General features: G+C 41.4%; 4 protein-coding genes across 11 annotated transcripts in view; 2 read left to right on the top strand and 2 right to left on the bottom strand.

The window, feature by feature from the left end:
• Window positions 1–2,976, top strand: part of LOC113217316 (lachesin-like) — a 306,348-nt gene extending 303,372 nt beyond the window's left edge. For all 4 annotated transcript variants that reach the window (XM_052271205.1, XM_052271075.1, XM_052271118.1 and 1 more), the window contains 2 exons: window positions 902–1,070; window positions 1,308–2,976. In XM_052271205.1, coding sequence (XP_052127165.1) covers window positions 902–1,070; window positions 1,308–1,408 — 270 coding nt within the window. In that variant the 3' untranslated portion in view covers window positions 1,409–2,976. The remainder of the gene's footprint in view (window positions 1–901; window positions 1,071–1,307) is intronic.
• Window positions 1–13,673, bottom strand: part of LOC113217307 (maternal protein exuperantia) — a 542,899-nt gene that overhangs the window by 469,528 nt on the left and 59,698 nt on the right. The window lies entirely within an intron of this gene.
• On the bottom strand, window positions 3,248–7,893 carry LOC113217328 (E3 ubiquitin-protein ligase RNF185). 4 transcript variants are annotated; one of them, XM_026437179.2, is made up of 6 exons: window positions 7,549–7,721; window positions 6,866–7,045; window positions 6,651–6,782; window positions 6,518–6,572; window positions 5,315–5,426; window positions 3,248–5,231 (listed from the first exon to the last, which is right to left on the bottom strand). In XM_026437179.2, exons 2-6 carry the CDS (start codon window positions 7,027–7,029, stop codon window positions 5,137–5,139), a joined length of 558 nt encoding a protein of 185 aa, XP_026292964.1. In that variant the 5' UTR covers window positions 7,030–7,045; window positions 7,549–7,721; the 3' UTR covers window positions 3,248–5,136. The 4 variants fall into 4 exon arrangements, with proteins under 4 accessions (XP_026292964.1, XP_026292965.1, XP_052127350.1 ...); XM_026437180.2 differs by having other exon boundaries at window positions 3,248–5,228; XM_052271390.1 differs by lacking the exons at window positions 3,248–5,231; window positions 5,315–5,426; window positions 7,549–7,721 and adding exons at window positions 5,581–6,287; window positions 7,728–7,893.
• Window positions 8,007–13,673, top strand: part of LOC113217327 (lysosome-associated membrane glycoprotein 1) — a 14,373-nt gene continuing 8,706 nt past the window's right edge. The window contains exons 1-6 of one of the 2 annotated variants that reach the window (XM_052271304.1): window positions 8,007–8,254; window positions 8,918–9,249; window positions 9,328–9,535; window positions 9,614–9,796; window positions 9,868–10,003; window positions 12,948–12,975. In XM_052271304.1, the coding sequence (XP_052127264.1) occupies window positions 8,197–8,254; window positions 8,918–9,249; window positions 9,328–9,535; window positions 9,614–9,796; window positions 9,868–10,003; window positions 12,948–12,960 (930 nt within the window). In that variant the 5' untranslated portion in view covers window positions 8,007–8,196 and the 3' untranslated portion in view covers window positions 12,961–12,975. Of the gene's footprint in view, window positions 8,255–8,917; window positions 9,250–9,327; window positions 9,536–9,613; window positions 9,797–9,867; window positions 10,004–12,947; window positions 12,976–13,673 lie in introns of those variants that run through there. The other variant, XM_052271266.1, reaches the window with a different exon arrangement.

Here is a 13,673-nt window from a genome sequence, read left to right as displayed (position 1 = left end):
CCCCCCTCCCCCTCTGCTCGGCGCACCGCAGCACCACCCGGCCGTACCCGTCGCGACTGCTGCTGTGACGGCCGCATTCCACTGGAGACAGACAGACAGGGGGTACGGGTGGTAGGTGGGAGGCGTGAGGATGACCCCCCCATGTAGCCGCGGCCTCGGCCTGGGCCTGGGCCCGTCCCCGCAGAGCAGAGGCTGCAGGGCCCCGTCCATCGCTTTCATTTGCATATCCGTTTCACGGCGTGACGGGACGGGGTGCGGGGCCCGGGAGTTATTTTCCATACGTCACCGACACTTGTCGTTTTGCATAACTGGTTGCGGTGCGGCTGCGAGGGCGCGGCCGCTCCCCAAGGGGCCGGCTCGTCCCCCTTACCCCCTCTTCTCTGTGCCGTCAAGCAGCCGTCTACACTACAGCCGGCCAAGCGTTTGACGTCTTTTATCACACACACCCTCAACCAAAAAAAAAAAAATGAAGTTCGGTGGGGCTTTTTGGCCAGGGTAGGTCACACATGATCGGCATGGCCGAGCCACCCAACTGGGGTACCTTCCGCCGCGCTACAAGGCAAGGGTACAAAAGATGTCTGATTTGCGGAGGGAAATAGGAAAACTTTGAAAAAGTACTTTACTTTTAAAAAAAACTTAAGATTTTGGGCGTTTATCATTTTCCAAAAATGCGAGAGAGAAATCCCCACATTGTTATTTGAGGAGACTTCCTCAAAATCTGAGGAGTTTTCGTCAGAGGAAGGGGAGTTGCTGTAAGTTTTCCCAGTTTTCCCCTTCTCCACTAAAAATAATTATATCAGGCATTGTTTATAGCACATGATACCTTAATTTTTTACCGTGATGCAGGCAAATGGGCCCGTTCCAAACTTGAACAAACGCATCCATTCTTTGTGTCTCGCAGGAGATCAACTACGACTCTCCTCGGGGAGGGGTCTCGGTCATCACGGAGAAGGGCGACGTGACCACGTCCTACCTCCTGATCCAGCGCGCCAAGGAGCCCGACTCTGGGAAGTACACGTGCAACCCCTCCAACGCCAACCCGGAGACCGTCGTGGTCCACGTGCTCAACGGTACGTTCACTCCGAGTTCACTCCGAAGGGTACTTCTCTATAAAATCATGTATATACACCGATTTTTCTGTGTTTTTTTCGTATGATTTTTCTTTACGTTTCCTGATTTTTTCTTAGTTTTTCCTTTACTTTATATTCATTTTTTAATTGTTTAATTGATTTTTCCTCGTTTTTTTAAATTAATTTCTTGAGTGAAGTACTCCTCGGTTTGCTCATGCGCTCGTGTATGACCCGCAGGCGAACACCCGGCCGCCATGCAGCATGGCGGTCAGCTCCGCCTGGAGTACCCCTTCTTCGTGGTGCTCTTCAGCTTCCTGGTCGCGGTGCTGGCTCTGTAAAGGGCGACCCGTGCTCTTCAGAGGGAAGAGCCACAGCGGCGCGCACCCGCATCCTCTTCTCGCTGCATCCTTCACTTCTCCTCTTTCTCCGTGTCCCACTTCTGCGGCGTCTCTCCGCCGCGGTGCCCTCGTTGCGCATGTGCCGGTGATGTTGGGCTTCCAGTGCGCGTACGAACGCTAGACTGCACCCACCGACTGTCCCGTCGGCCGGAGGGAGGGCGGCAACCGTGGTTCATATCGCCCGAGAAGAAAGCGTATGTCCTGTGCGCTGCTGGCCGGGTCGATGCGTTTGAGAGTGAATATTGTGGTGTGAATCACAAAGTGCTTTTGGTGACAAGGTGTGACGGCAGCTGTAGGGCCAGTGGTGGGAAGCGCCGGAGCTGCTCGGGGAAGGCCGGGAGGGCCCACTGCACCCCCCCCCCCCCCGCAATTTCTGCGCCCCGGTACGGTGGTCGTCCAGAGAGACTTTGCCAGCCTATTTTCTTGTACAGAACCTTGTAAATATACAGAGAGAATTAATACTTATAACTTTATTACACTTAAAAATACGTAATTATTAAGCAAACGTGATGGAGGAGGGGCAGGTGTTATAAGTTAAGGGACGGTGTGTGAATGTATGTCTGTAGATTTAAGTTTTGAATGTATGTATGCATGTGTGGATGTCTGAGTGCATTTCTTTGAGTGCAGTTTGAACTTGCCAAACCGAATCGTGTGGGTAAACTCTGCACTGACTTTAAAAGCAAGTTTAATTTCCTGTCTCATTCAAAAATTGCCTTTTGCAGTAACTTTGGTCACAAAACAAGGTTGTATTTTCTCATCAAAGGTGATTGTTCAGTTGTTTGTCTTGACAACTATAAGGCAATGTGGCTTATCTGTATCCTCCAGTAAATAAATTTTAAACACAGAATACACATGTCTGTATGGCCATCCATCATAAGCCTGAGCAGTTCAATTTGTGTAGGTACGCCACTTCTTATCTTTGTTTCAAGCAATCTATAGGAAAACGTTTCTGTCTCTGTGTCATCTGTGACTCTTTTGAAGTCAATGTTTTTGCACAAGTGTGGTCTCTGGTGTTTGATAGAAAACATAATGTCATTTTCGACTGCATGATAAAAACACTTTCCTAGGGATAGAAATATTGTGGAGCCATAACCACAATGAACTGCATAAGATCACAACTTCAACAAATACAATTAATTAGAAAATATTGATCATTCTAATAATGATTACTACAAAGTGTGCTCATGCCTACTAATAAGTAAATTCTATTTACATTGTACTTCAATAATGTTTTGTTTTGGTTTAAAACTTATTATCTTATTGGATTGTGCAGATTCTTTCATAACATATGATTTTACTACATGGTTTCTCAGATGAGAATTTGTGAAAGAAGTTCAGTGAATGTCATTTATAAACACTTTCCTTTTTATTCCATAGAAACAAAGTTTGTTTGTGTTTTCTTTTTTTTGTGTCCTTGAAAATTATTATAATTTTTTATGATTTAAGATTTTATTTGAAAAGGTGCTAGGAAAAAGCTTTACAACTATAAATACAGTTTGATGAGAAAACATCAGTTCATAATTATTTATGCACCCCTGTACTGCCAATAGGACTCAAACCTAAGCTGTGTCAGTAACTGTACAGTCTTAGTACCAGTACCAAATCGGTAAACACAAGATATCTCGAAAATCGAAAGGCACAGTTCAAAAATAACTAAAGTTTGGAGCGCTTAATAATCTCCGCCAGGAATTTTTTTAAAGACTCAAAGCAGAAGTCAGACTCACAAGAGCTTGTGTCATTAACAGCAGTTTAAGGGATAGAGGTGTCAAAAGATGACCATAAGATATGCCGACCATATATTTTATCACCATCAATTCAAGTCACTAAAATATTACAAATTACCCCAAAACCCATCACAACAAAACAACACAGAAACAACAAGTGAAAAGAAAATCACGGCCCAATAGAATACTGCATTCAAAATTATTCCTCTCATGTTCCAGAAAAAAAATATGAAAACACAACACATACTTTTACTGATGCATTTAGACAATCATTTGGACAATGATTAGAAAGTATTTTTAATTTATCTTTACCTTATGGCTTAGAAGACATGAGTAATAAGTTACAACATAGATTGAATGAAGTCTGCACTATCTTCCCACATTACTAGCAAGGTGGAAAATCGAAGGGAAATTCAGGTTCTCACAGGGTGATAGGAGAGCAAGACATGGCTCATACTGAAAAGGTTGATTTAGTAGTCTTGTAAAGCCTGAGACTTGAGTCAAATCCCCATTATTATTATTTTATCTACCTCTTTCACTGCTTTAAGCCATGTAAAAGCCCCCAAAACAATCATGGTACTTGTCAAAGCAAGTCTTGAGAAGCATCATTTTAGATAAACAAAAGAAGTGTACAAAAAAATGTACCCAGGTTCTATCAAGATAAGGCGAATGCTGACGGTCAGCACCACAGTAAGTCAGCATCAACAAATGAAGATCTACAGAACTGTGATTGGGCACCTTCGTGCACAAATGACCAATCACAGTCCTAGAGATCTTCTTTTGTTGATGCTGATGCTGACTTGCGTGCTGATCATCAGCACTCGCCTCATCTTGATAGAACCCCAGCCTTAGACTAGAATAGATTTGCACTTTAAACTCCGTCTAATCAGCTTTGAGCATGATACCATAGCAACGTTCAAAATAGCTTTCTTCCTCCCATTACAATAGATTTTATCTGATTGACATGCTAAAACACAAATGGTATTCGTATTCAGCATCTGATAAGCAATGTTGTTCGATAGCAAATAAAATAGAATTATGTATATTTTGTCTTAAAGTAGAGCGGGGGGCAAAAAAATAACAATTTTGATTGGTTAAAAGTACACAGTATGTGTTGTAATGAAAAATGATTCCAAGTCATTTTTTTCACCTTTCTGAAAAAAACAGCAACTTTCACATTGTATTTATATAGAGTATGCATCACACTAAATTCATGACATATTTAGCAGGAGTGGAATTTGAAGAAAATTACTGATGACATAAGAAGAGTAAATCTCTTCCAGAAATTCTGAAATTGCCCACAAAGCTTTGATTTTGGTCCCATTTTTATTTTTTGGGGAACTGTCCATCATAAAAAGCGCAATGCATACAATAAACATAGAAATAAAGTACCAATGGAGAGCAGTTATATAAATTTCCCACTGTAAAAACTACCAATAACCCAAGTACCAGAGATTAATCAATAATTGATCAAAAATGTAATACAATGTGCTAACTGCCACGTTTTTACCACAACATATTTCAGATTGTGGAATTCACAGTAGTTTTGAAATCTCATTGACTCTCTTAGGTTACTATTACATTAATTTGGAATCAAAATATGATCAGATTACTTCATCTTAGATACATGAATCATGGTGACTATATAGCAGTGATGTCAATGCACTACAGTTTGACCAATTTTTCATTAGTCTCAGTTATTTGGGAATAAACAATGACTTTTAATGGAATGTAGAATATTTACTCATCTTATACTACTTCCAAGGAATAGTATAATTATAGCCCTAACTTCAGTAAAGATAGGAGCAGAAAACACAAACAATGGGGACTCAGCTGTTTCCAATCAAATCACAGGAAAGTATACCAATGCCGATTGCACATCCAGGCGCAGGCAAATACTGGGAAATCCAATGCTGAATCCTGCAAGCCTGGTGGGGCGTAATGCTATGCTAACAGCAGCCAAATGAGGAAAGCAAGAGCCACCCACAAAAATACTTTGGACAAAAATCTATCTTCAGCAGACTGTGTATCGTGTGCTGCTGAAATATAAGAATAGTTTTCTGTACATACTGAAAATGATACATTTGCTTTAAATTAGCTATTGTTAGCTATAAATAGATACCTTGAAAAGCTCTGTTGTCTCCAAAGTGGAAAGATGAAGTGATGAATCCAAAGGGAAAAGCTCCAATACCAAATGACATAAAGCTTCCATGAAAGCCCAAGCCAGGAAAATTCTGAAAAGTAATAATTGACCTCTTTTAACTTCTGAGTGGTGTGTATTGTTGAACTTTAGCTTGCAGAAAGAGCAACAGTATAAAAGTGTAAATTTTTTTAATGATACAAATTGCATGAATTGTGATTTTACTGGAGTTAAACAAAAGATGGGAATTCTGACAGTTGAAAAAAAAATGTATTTTAAAAGATTTTTACAGTTGACAAAAAACCACAAAATAATATGTGCTATGTCGATATTGGAAAGAGTGAATACAACCAAAAGGATCAGACAGATTCAAAGCTATCAATTACAGAAAAATAACTGCTATTGCTTAAGTTTCTAGATACCTTAGGAGAATAATAAACTACTTATTTAAAAAATACAAAAAATTTTGAAAAAATAGAATGTTAGGTGGAAGATTTGAAACCTATTAGCAGGACGAACAATCACTGAATAATTCAACTGATTCATTTGATTGATCATTTCCAGATCCCTCTTCTGCAGTTCCCTCTGCGGAGTCAGCACTGTCACAAGATATTTCACATTCCTCTGCGTCATTATCTGCTATATCACTTTCTTCTTCTCCGCTTTCACCACCTTGGCTTTCGCTCTCTCTAGAATCTTCTGACATGGAGGTATCAATTATTTCCACAAATGAGTCATTACTAGAAAGATTGCTTGCCCCTGAACTGATATCATCAAAAAAGAAAGATGAAGTGTCTTCAAAGACAACATCCTCATCCTGGTGAGAGTTAAGTATGAAACCTAAAGATAATAAAGCTTCCCCAGCAATACTATTAAAAGTATCAGAGTCTGTAAAAGAAGCTTCAAACTCCGACTCAGAAGATTCTTCATCTGTCCACCATTGGTCTTCTTCAGTCTGTATTTTGAAAACAAATTACTTAAAACTGTCTGAGCTATCATAGAAAGAAAAGTGCTTCAAACAAAGGAACAAGGACTTGAGATGAGATCAGTGCAAAGTTTGAGCTCATTGCAATAGGTATGCTTTAAAACTTTGTTTATGCAAGCATACATGTAATAGAGAGAGGACAAGGAAGAAAAATGTTAGAGTTAAGCAGTCACACATAAGGGAATATTAGAAAAACATACCGCATTGGCTTCAGGCTCTGTTCTTTGACCTGCAGGCCTAGGTGGAGCTTTGTTTCTAGAATTAAAATTCCTTATTAGCTTATGATGTGATATTCAAGGTGGAGTCCTCCTTCAAGCAAGCCAATATCCTTACCTGGGGTCCTCTTGCTTACTACTGCCTCTTCCATAAAGTGGAATTACTTTCTCTTTACTAATGGCAGCTTTACATACAGGACACATTTGTCTTGCTGGTCGAGTTTCAAGCCACTGATGTAGGCATGGCCAGCTGTAGTAGATATTGAAAGAAATAATCATGTTACTAATACATAGTTCATTGGTAAGCTTTAAAATGAAAAATAATTTACATACCAAAACAAATGTCCACACATGCTAATTACAGCATCTTTAGCTGTGTCCAGACAAATGTTACATTCAAACATTCGTTCATCTTTTTTATCTTCTTCGCCAGAGTTGTTGCTGTTGTTTTGGCTGCTCCCACTGCTAGCAGCACCCGCAGGTCCAACGTCAACCATCTTGGGTAGTTAAATCCTAATTTCCAAAAATTAAGAAAATGAATAAGAAAAAATAGTTAAATGACATTAAAAGTAGAAAAAAAAAAAACTGTTGTTATAGAGGCACTTTAAAATAATCTGACAACACAAGTTATCAAGGGGTTCACTCTATTATTCACCACTCGAGGACACCTCAAAGACAGACAATAAATTTTAAGGTTTAGCTAAGGTATTGAGAGACCAAAGGACTGAACAGAGTAGATTGTAGCTCAAAATATGAGCACTGTGCAGAAAATGGAAAACAAATTGAATGTACAGGTAAATAAGGGTAAGGTTATGGAGTAACTACAAAAAAAAAGTTTAATATCTTCAATCAAGTAATTCTAGGTACCAGGATAATATATGTACAAAAGCCACAGTTTCTGATGAAATTTATGTTGCATACATATCAGCTGACGCAGCAATACACATCAGAGATATATCAGGGCATTCTTACAACTAGATATGAAGAATGTAAAAAGGCTCATCTCGTAAACTTACAATTCATACTCCACAACAAACAGCAGCTGAAATAAAGCTAGACAGCGTAATGCGGTGTTAAATACGTAGTTTTGAGACACTGTACTATGCAATCCACATCAGGAAAAATGAATTTCGAAGGAATCAACTATTAGTTGGAATAGAAATAACATAGCAGAAGAGAGGAAACTCCAACATACCTTGCCAAATCACGCGACCGTGCCAATGTTGTACCAACAACAGACGCTTACGTACTGAAACAAAAGTACAACCACGATTGTTTTCCTTCAAAAATGTCAGAAAAGAAATTTTAAAAAGAGTTTTTAAATTAAGTTTCCTTGAGGAATATTGCATTTTTTCCCGTAGATAGAAGTTAAATTATTGCTGATTTGTTTGGTAGCGTGTCGCCTTGCTACAAGATGCACAACAGATGAGAGCAGCCACAGGCCACAGCGGCCGCAGCACGCAGTACAGCAGCACTGGTCAGTCAGATGACTTGACTTGAGAAGAGCGCAGACGCAGAAGGACGCAGATAGATGACTTGATTAGTTGCGACTTCCCACTACGTTCAACGCACTTCACTATTTCGCTCGGCTTGACGTCCCGCCGACACTCGCCGCAGAGGCTTCCTACCAGTTCTCAAGGATTTATTTCAAGTTGATCAAGAACATGGAGTGCAAGAGCATAGCCGTCGTTTTGGCGTGTGCGCTGTTCGCCTGTGCCCTGGGTAAGCCTGAAAGAAGCCTACCCCGATTTAACGTTATGCAACTCACTGTTTTCCTAGTTTTGTCCGTCGGTTTCAGTTTTATTATTTGCATACGCATCGACAAGACGCTAGTTTTTGACTATATCTTGCGTTCGGGTGGTAATTTTGGGGTGTATTCGTGTTCGTCTGCCCGCCTAGTATGCCCTGCTCGTTGGGCCTGTTGTTCTCAGATGTTGTTCACTTCCTTTCCTTGTGAAGAAGCTGAGGGCTTGGGAGCCGGCCGTTATCGCCCTGGGATGCTTTCCTCTTGCTATCTGTTTTCGGTACACATCCGCTTATGGCGAATTTTCCGTGATTAAATGGAAACTTTGAGGTATAGTTAGGGTTAGGATTGTCTGATGGAGTGAGTCACTTGGGAAGTCCAAAGTACAGGGTGTGTATACAGCATCAGTAAGATACTTCCCAGAAGCACTATATTTTTCATTTTACCCACAACTAGTTCCCTTTCCCTTTTTATTCACTCCAAGCTTCTCTTTGGATTTTTATTATGTTTTCTTCAGGGTGCAGCATGTTTCTTTGTTCATAGTTTATGTGTCAATTTGGAATTTAGCCAGCGGAAGGGTTAATTTTAAAGCATTCTTTGGAATTTCAATCATTAATCTGTATCATGTTTTCATTTCTCAGGCGATAAGATCTCAGCTGGAGCGGAACCTACTCCTTCTCCCACTACGCCGTCTGCTGCCACTACTTCGACAGATGCCCCAACTTCAACTAAAACCCCGCCTTCAACTTCAACTGCTGAGCCTACTACCCTTCCACCTACTACCACTCCTGCCCCTGAGCCTACTACTACCCCTGCTCCTGTGACCACCCCTGCTCCTGTAACCACCACAGTTGCTCCTCCTCCATCTGATGGGAGGGGTAACTGGACTGTGTCTGATGGCAATGTAACTTGTATTGTGGCCCAGATGGTGATTTCTGCTAAATTTAACTATGCTCTCCAAACTCCCAACAAGGTAACCGAAAACTCTTATTCTTAATTTGTGTAAAATATTTCTTATTGTAATTTCTAATTCTGTCCTTTTGCTATGTAGACTGCCAACAAGGAGATGTCTGTGCCAGTCACCGCGAAAGCTTCTGGTATTTGTGATGCTACCACCCAGAATGTAAAACTCTCATGGGAGAAAAACAGTATTGACATTACGTTTGGCAAGAATGATACTACTAAAATGTACTATGTGGCCAATTTTAAACTTGAAGTCTTTGCTGACAACGCAAGTTTCCCCAACATTTCTTCTGATTGTGAGTTTTCAATATGCAACATTATTGAAGTATGTCTTTATGTTACATCCATGTAATTTTTTATCTTTCTCTTTACAGTGGTAAACAAGACATACACCTTGGTCAGCAGCTCTGATGTCTTCAAGACTAATTTCAACCAATCTTACCGTTGCATCCGCGAGGAGAGTCTTCCTCTAACTGGCAACATGAGTGCTGCTCTTATCTTGAACAAAGTCCAGCTTGAGGCCTTCCGCACCAAATCTGACAAAGTGTTTGCAACTGGTAAGTATTTTATTTTAAATTTAAATTGATATCATGACTGAGCTTTATCTCAATTTTTCTCTCTTTCTTAGCCCAAGATTGTGAATTGGATACCCCTGACATCGTTCCTATCGCGGTAGGCTGTGCCCTTGCAGCTCTTGTGTTTGTTGTCCTGATTGCATATCTTGTTGGACGCCGCAGATCTCAAGCCCGTGGATACCTTAGCATGTGAGTTGTCTTCTACAGCTTCAACCAACGTTTTATTGGTTATTTAAACCTCAAAATTGCACCAGATGTAAAACATTGTATCCAAAATACCATCTTCTTAGGATTTCTATGTGCAAGAAGACACAGGTCATTTCAATAAGTATTGTCAAAGAATACTAGTGCCCTTTTCTTGGTTTTTACTTTCTTCATCATTACTGAACTTGACTTCTCTTTCCTTATTTCAAGTAGTTTGAATGTTTTTTAAGTCCTGTGTCTTCTTAGCTGAATTATCTGGAGTTGAGACAATATAACAATATTTAATGTTGTATGTGATGCAACGCCCACAATTTTTGTGATGTTCCTTGTCGTTGTGCAGTGATTTTGTTCTTTTGAAGTAATTACCAGTGGATTTAAGGAATCAAGAAAATTCTTGGGTCATCTGTGATTTTCGTTCTAATCAGCTGTAGCAGTGGCTGCTCTTTAGCCAAGATTGCTACCTATAAAAAATGATTCTTGTTCTGACTGGAGAAATAGATTCCTCTGAATGTTGTGTAAATGGTTGCTATGGAATCTCAAACTGAATGTATTTCGTATCCAATAAGTGAACTGTAGCATGAAGATTGAAATGGTCCATGATTTTTGGGAGTAGTTTGAATTGGTGATGTCTAAGAATCCTTCCATGCACGTTCTGTACATTTGGTGACGGTCTTGCTCATACCTATGTTACTGGCCCAAACACTACTGGAGCTATGTATTTTTCAGATTTTTGGACTGATTTGTGGAGTGCGTGCTAAACAAAGGATTCGTGCCATCACCTGGAGGATTTTTCTCCCTCTAAATCTTGATACTCATTTCAATGAATTTCTCCTATAGTTCTGTTACTTGTTTCTTTAATTACCGCTCTGAAATAACCATAGTTCAATTGTACAGTTTTGATTGAGTGACATGATATTTAGTCTATTCACGTAGTGCAGTTTCGTTTATCTTTTATCTAGTGCAGTGGATTTGAGATTCTTTGTTAGTTATCAGTTCTTGGCGTGATTAGATTTTTAATTAATCAAGAAGTTCCATTTGTTAGTTCAGGGTAGTTATTCTTGCCCATTGCCATGATATAGCCATGTGGATATTACCACATAACAATTTCAAGTTTTGTATATATGAAATTTTCAGACTAAATGGACTGATGGTAATTTGACCTTGTGTGTTTTACAGTAGGAACTGGGAGATAGCATCATTTATCTAATTGTAATAGGTTTGCTTTTATTATAAAGATGTGTAGATTTCTCTTGTTTTTATTTTTATAAATGTCCTTGTAGTTATAGAGAACGAGCAACTTGCTGGTGGCCTGGATGTAATTTCACAGGCTGGCTGCAGAGTGTCTAACAGTTTCAGGCTGTGAAAGGACTTTGTCTTTGGAAAGTTAAAATGACATTTTCTCACCCAATATATCCTTATTGTAAAATATGTATTAAAATAATTTTGGGATAAATAAAGAATTGTTGACAGCACTCAACATGTATGAGTGAAAAACGGCCCTGACCTTAAGGAGATTTTGATGGGATAACCAAGATGGTAATTGTTTGAAAGCTCCGTCATGTCCTGTGTCTTATCAGCCCCTGTCGAGCCGCGTTCAGCGTGATAAGGGCCGACCCAACATTGGTGCGAGAGGTGGGTTGGGGGGGGGGGGTAGGTGGAGGTGAACGGCCTGCCGACCTGCAAGTCTAACAGATAGCACTGACCCAACGGGAGATAAAAATAGAGGAGACGATCTGAGAATACGAAATAGTTCCTAGACCAGGCGAGTAACCTTTGATCCCCACTCCAGAGGACGTGGACGCCAGCCGTTCTGTACCGTGGATAGGCTGCCCATTCTACACACGATGCACGGTTTGGGAGCCCTAAAGGACACTTCCCTATTGGTAGTTAGAACCGACACGGCCACGCAGGGCGTTGAACGTCCGGCCTGTCCTGCACGTCCCTATTTGTGGCCACAGAGGCCACACTGCCGGCGGCCAGAGTCAGCTTAATCCGACTCGACTAGAGAACATCCTTTGTCGGGTCATATGAAATCTGAAGCCTTTGGAGTGTAAGCAGAAGGCAGGGACCAGTTCTGCCAGTTCTGCACATAATCCCTGAGAAGCCAAAAGATGCGCCCGGACGCATCGAAACTAACAATATGGGGCACGGGGCCTCTTTGCCCCCCCCCCCCCTTTCCAAAAAAACCTAAGGGATAGCTTGTGTACTGATTGCCTACCCTACAGGCGCCCTCAGCCACAGCTTGCCCCGACGTTCCCCACCAGTACGCAAGGGTTGGGGGGTCACCTCCCTGTTTGTAACGACACAGTTGTAGCTACAACCGACACGACTACTGGCAGCTTTTATCAGAACCGACTGGAGAAATAAGTCCCCTCCGCATCGTTAGAGTAAATGCCTACGACCCTATAGGGACGTGTCCCTGTGCCACACGATTGTAGCTACAGCCGACAGTGCCCGAGTCAGCTTAACCTGAACTGTCTATAGACGAATTCATTACTTCCGCCAATGCCAGAATATCAACCAGAAGTAAACAGCGCTAAGAACTAACGCGAAAACGAAAGATATCAATGCTTCTCCGAAGCTCTCTCGCCTTGCCCAAGCGCTCGGAGAGACAGGCTGTCAAAATAAGATACGGTTTGGCCGACCGACCGACCGTCAACCTCGGAACGACCAGGACGACTGAAATATCCTGTTCGGTTGTTTTCACGCACGCTGCTGAGTCTAAATGTGGTAGTGCTGATGGTCCGGGCCCCCGCGGGGACGTCAATGGGGACCTCCCGAGCACGCCGATGACACTCCCACGACAGATACGATTCGGCTCCAAACGTCGTGTACCTGGGCTGGTGTATATTTCTTAAAAGTCGCCAAATATAATTCTTATTAATAGCAAATCGCCCATAATAGTTTATTATCCTGATCATTTCACCAGGAGACTCTCCTGATTTCACTATTGTCACATGGCACTTCCCTGGCGTTGCCGCCTGCTAGAGCCTGCTGGAGCCATACACAACGATGCACGGGACGAGAAGCATCCCCAAAGGATCACATCCTGGAGAAGCGAGGCGGGATTGCCTACCCCAGGAAAGAATAACACCCCGCGACCACCATGTGTCGGTGAGTGTGCCGTAATTATTGCTCTCCCCCTTTTGCCGTGCCGCGTCACCTACCCCTTCTCCTCCTCCCCACCGCGCATTTCCCGCGCCTTTATGGAAACATAAACAAAAGTGAAAATCGGTGTGGATCGGCGTTTCTGCCAAATAACGATAATACCTACTCATATAATTGATGATCATAGGATTTTAACCAGAATTTTTGAGTGGATATCGCCACTTTTCGATATTAATCGCAAGGTATACTGCTTGATTGTTTCCGGTCCGGGAATATTGAATTGTTCCATTCCGGTTATTGTTGTCGGAGGTTAGTGTTGAACACTAAGTGTTCTCCTGTGGCTCAATGTTCACACGCACAATTTAGTTGTAAGTTATTTTTTGAGGCCGAGTAAATGATGCCCGTGATGTAAATAACTTGGCTCACTGTCAGCTTTGTTGAAAAGGTGTTGAATGGGTAGACTCCTCCAATCCATGCTGTATAATACTGTTGTAGGTCACTTATGCAAATGGGTGAACTGCCAGTGTTTTATCACATATCATATATT

This window comes from Frankliniella occidentalis, unplaced genomic scaffold (genome assembly GCF_000697945.3).
Source record: "Frankliniella occidentalis isolate FOCC.00 unplaced genomic scaffold, Focc_3.1 Scaffold1, whole genome shotgun sequence".
NCBI classification, from domain to species: Eukaryota; Metazoa; Arthropoda; class Insecta; order Thysanoptera; family Thripidae; genus Frankliniella; species Frankliniella occidentalis.
This window is presented reverse-complemented; position numbering and strand designations above follow the sequence as displayed.

Bases quoted from the DNA above. Each gene is read 5' to 3' on its own strand.
- LOC113217328 (XM_052271390.1), bottom strand. From the start codon at position 7,029: ATGGTTGACGTTGGACCTGCGGGTGCTGCTAGCAGTGGGAGCAGCCAA. The intron at 6,783-6,865 runs GTATGTAAATTA...TATCTACTACAG, and splicing joins ATGTGTGGACATTTGTTTTG to CTGGCCATGCCTACATCAGT. The intron at 6,573-6,650 runs GTAAGGATATTG...TTTTAATTCTAG, and splicing joins AGTAAGCAAGAGGACCCCAG to AAACAAAGCTCCACCTAGGC.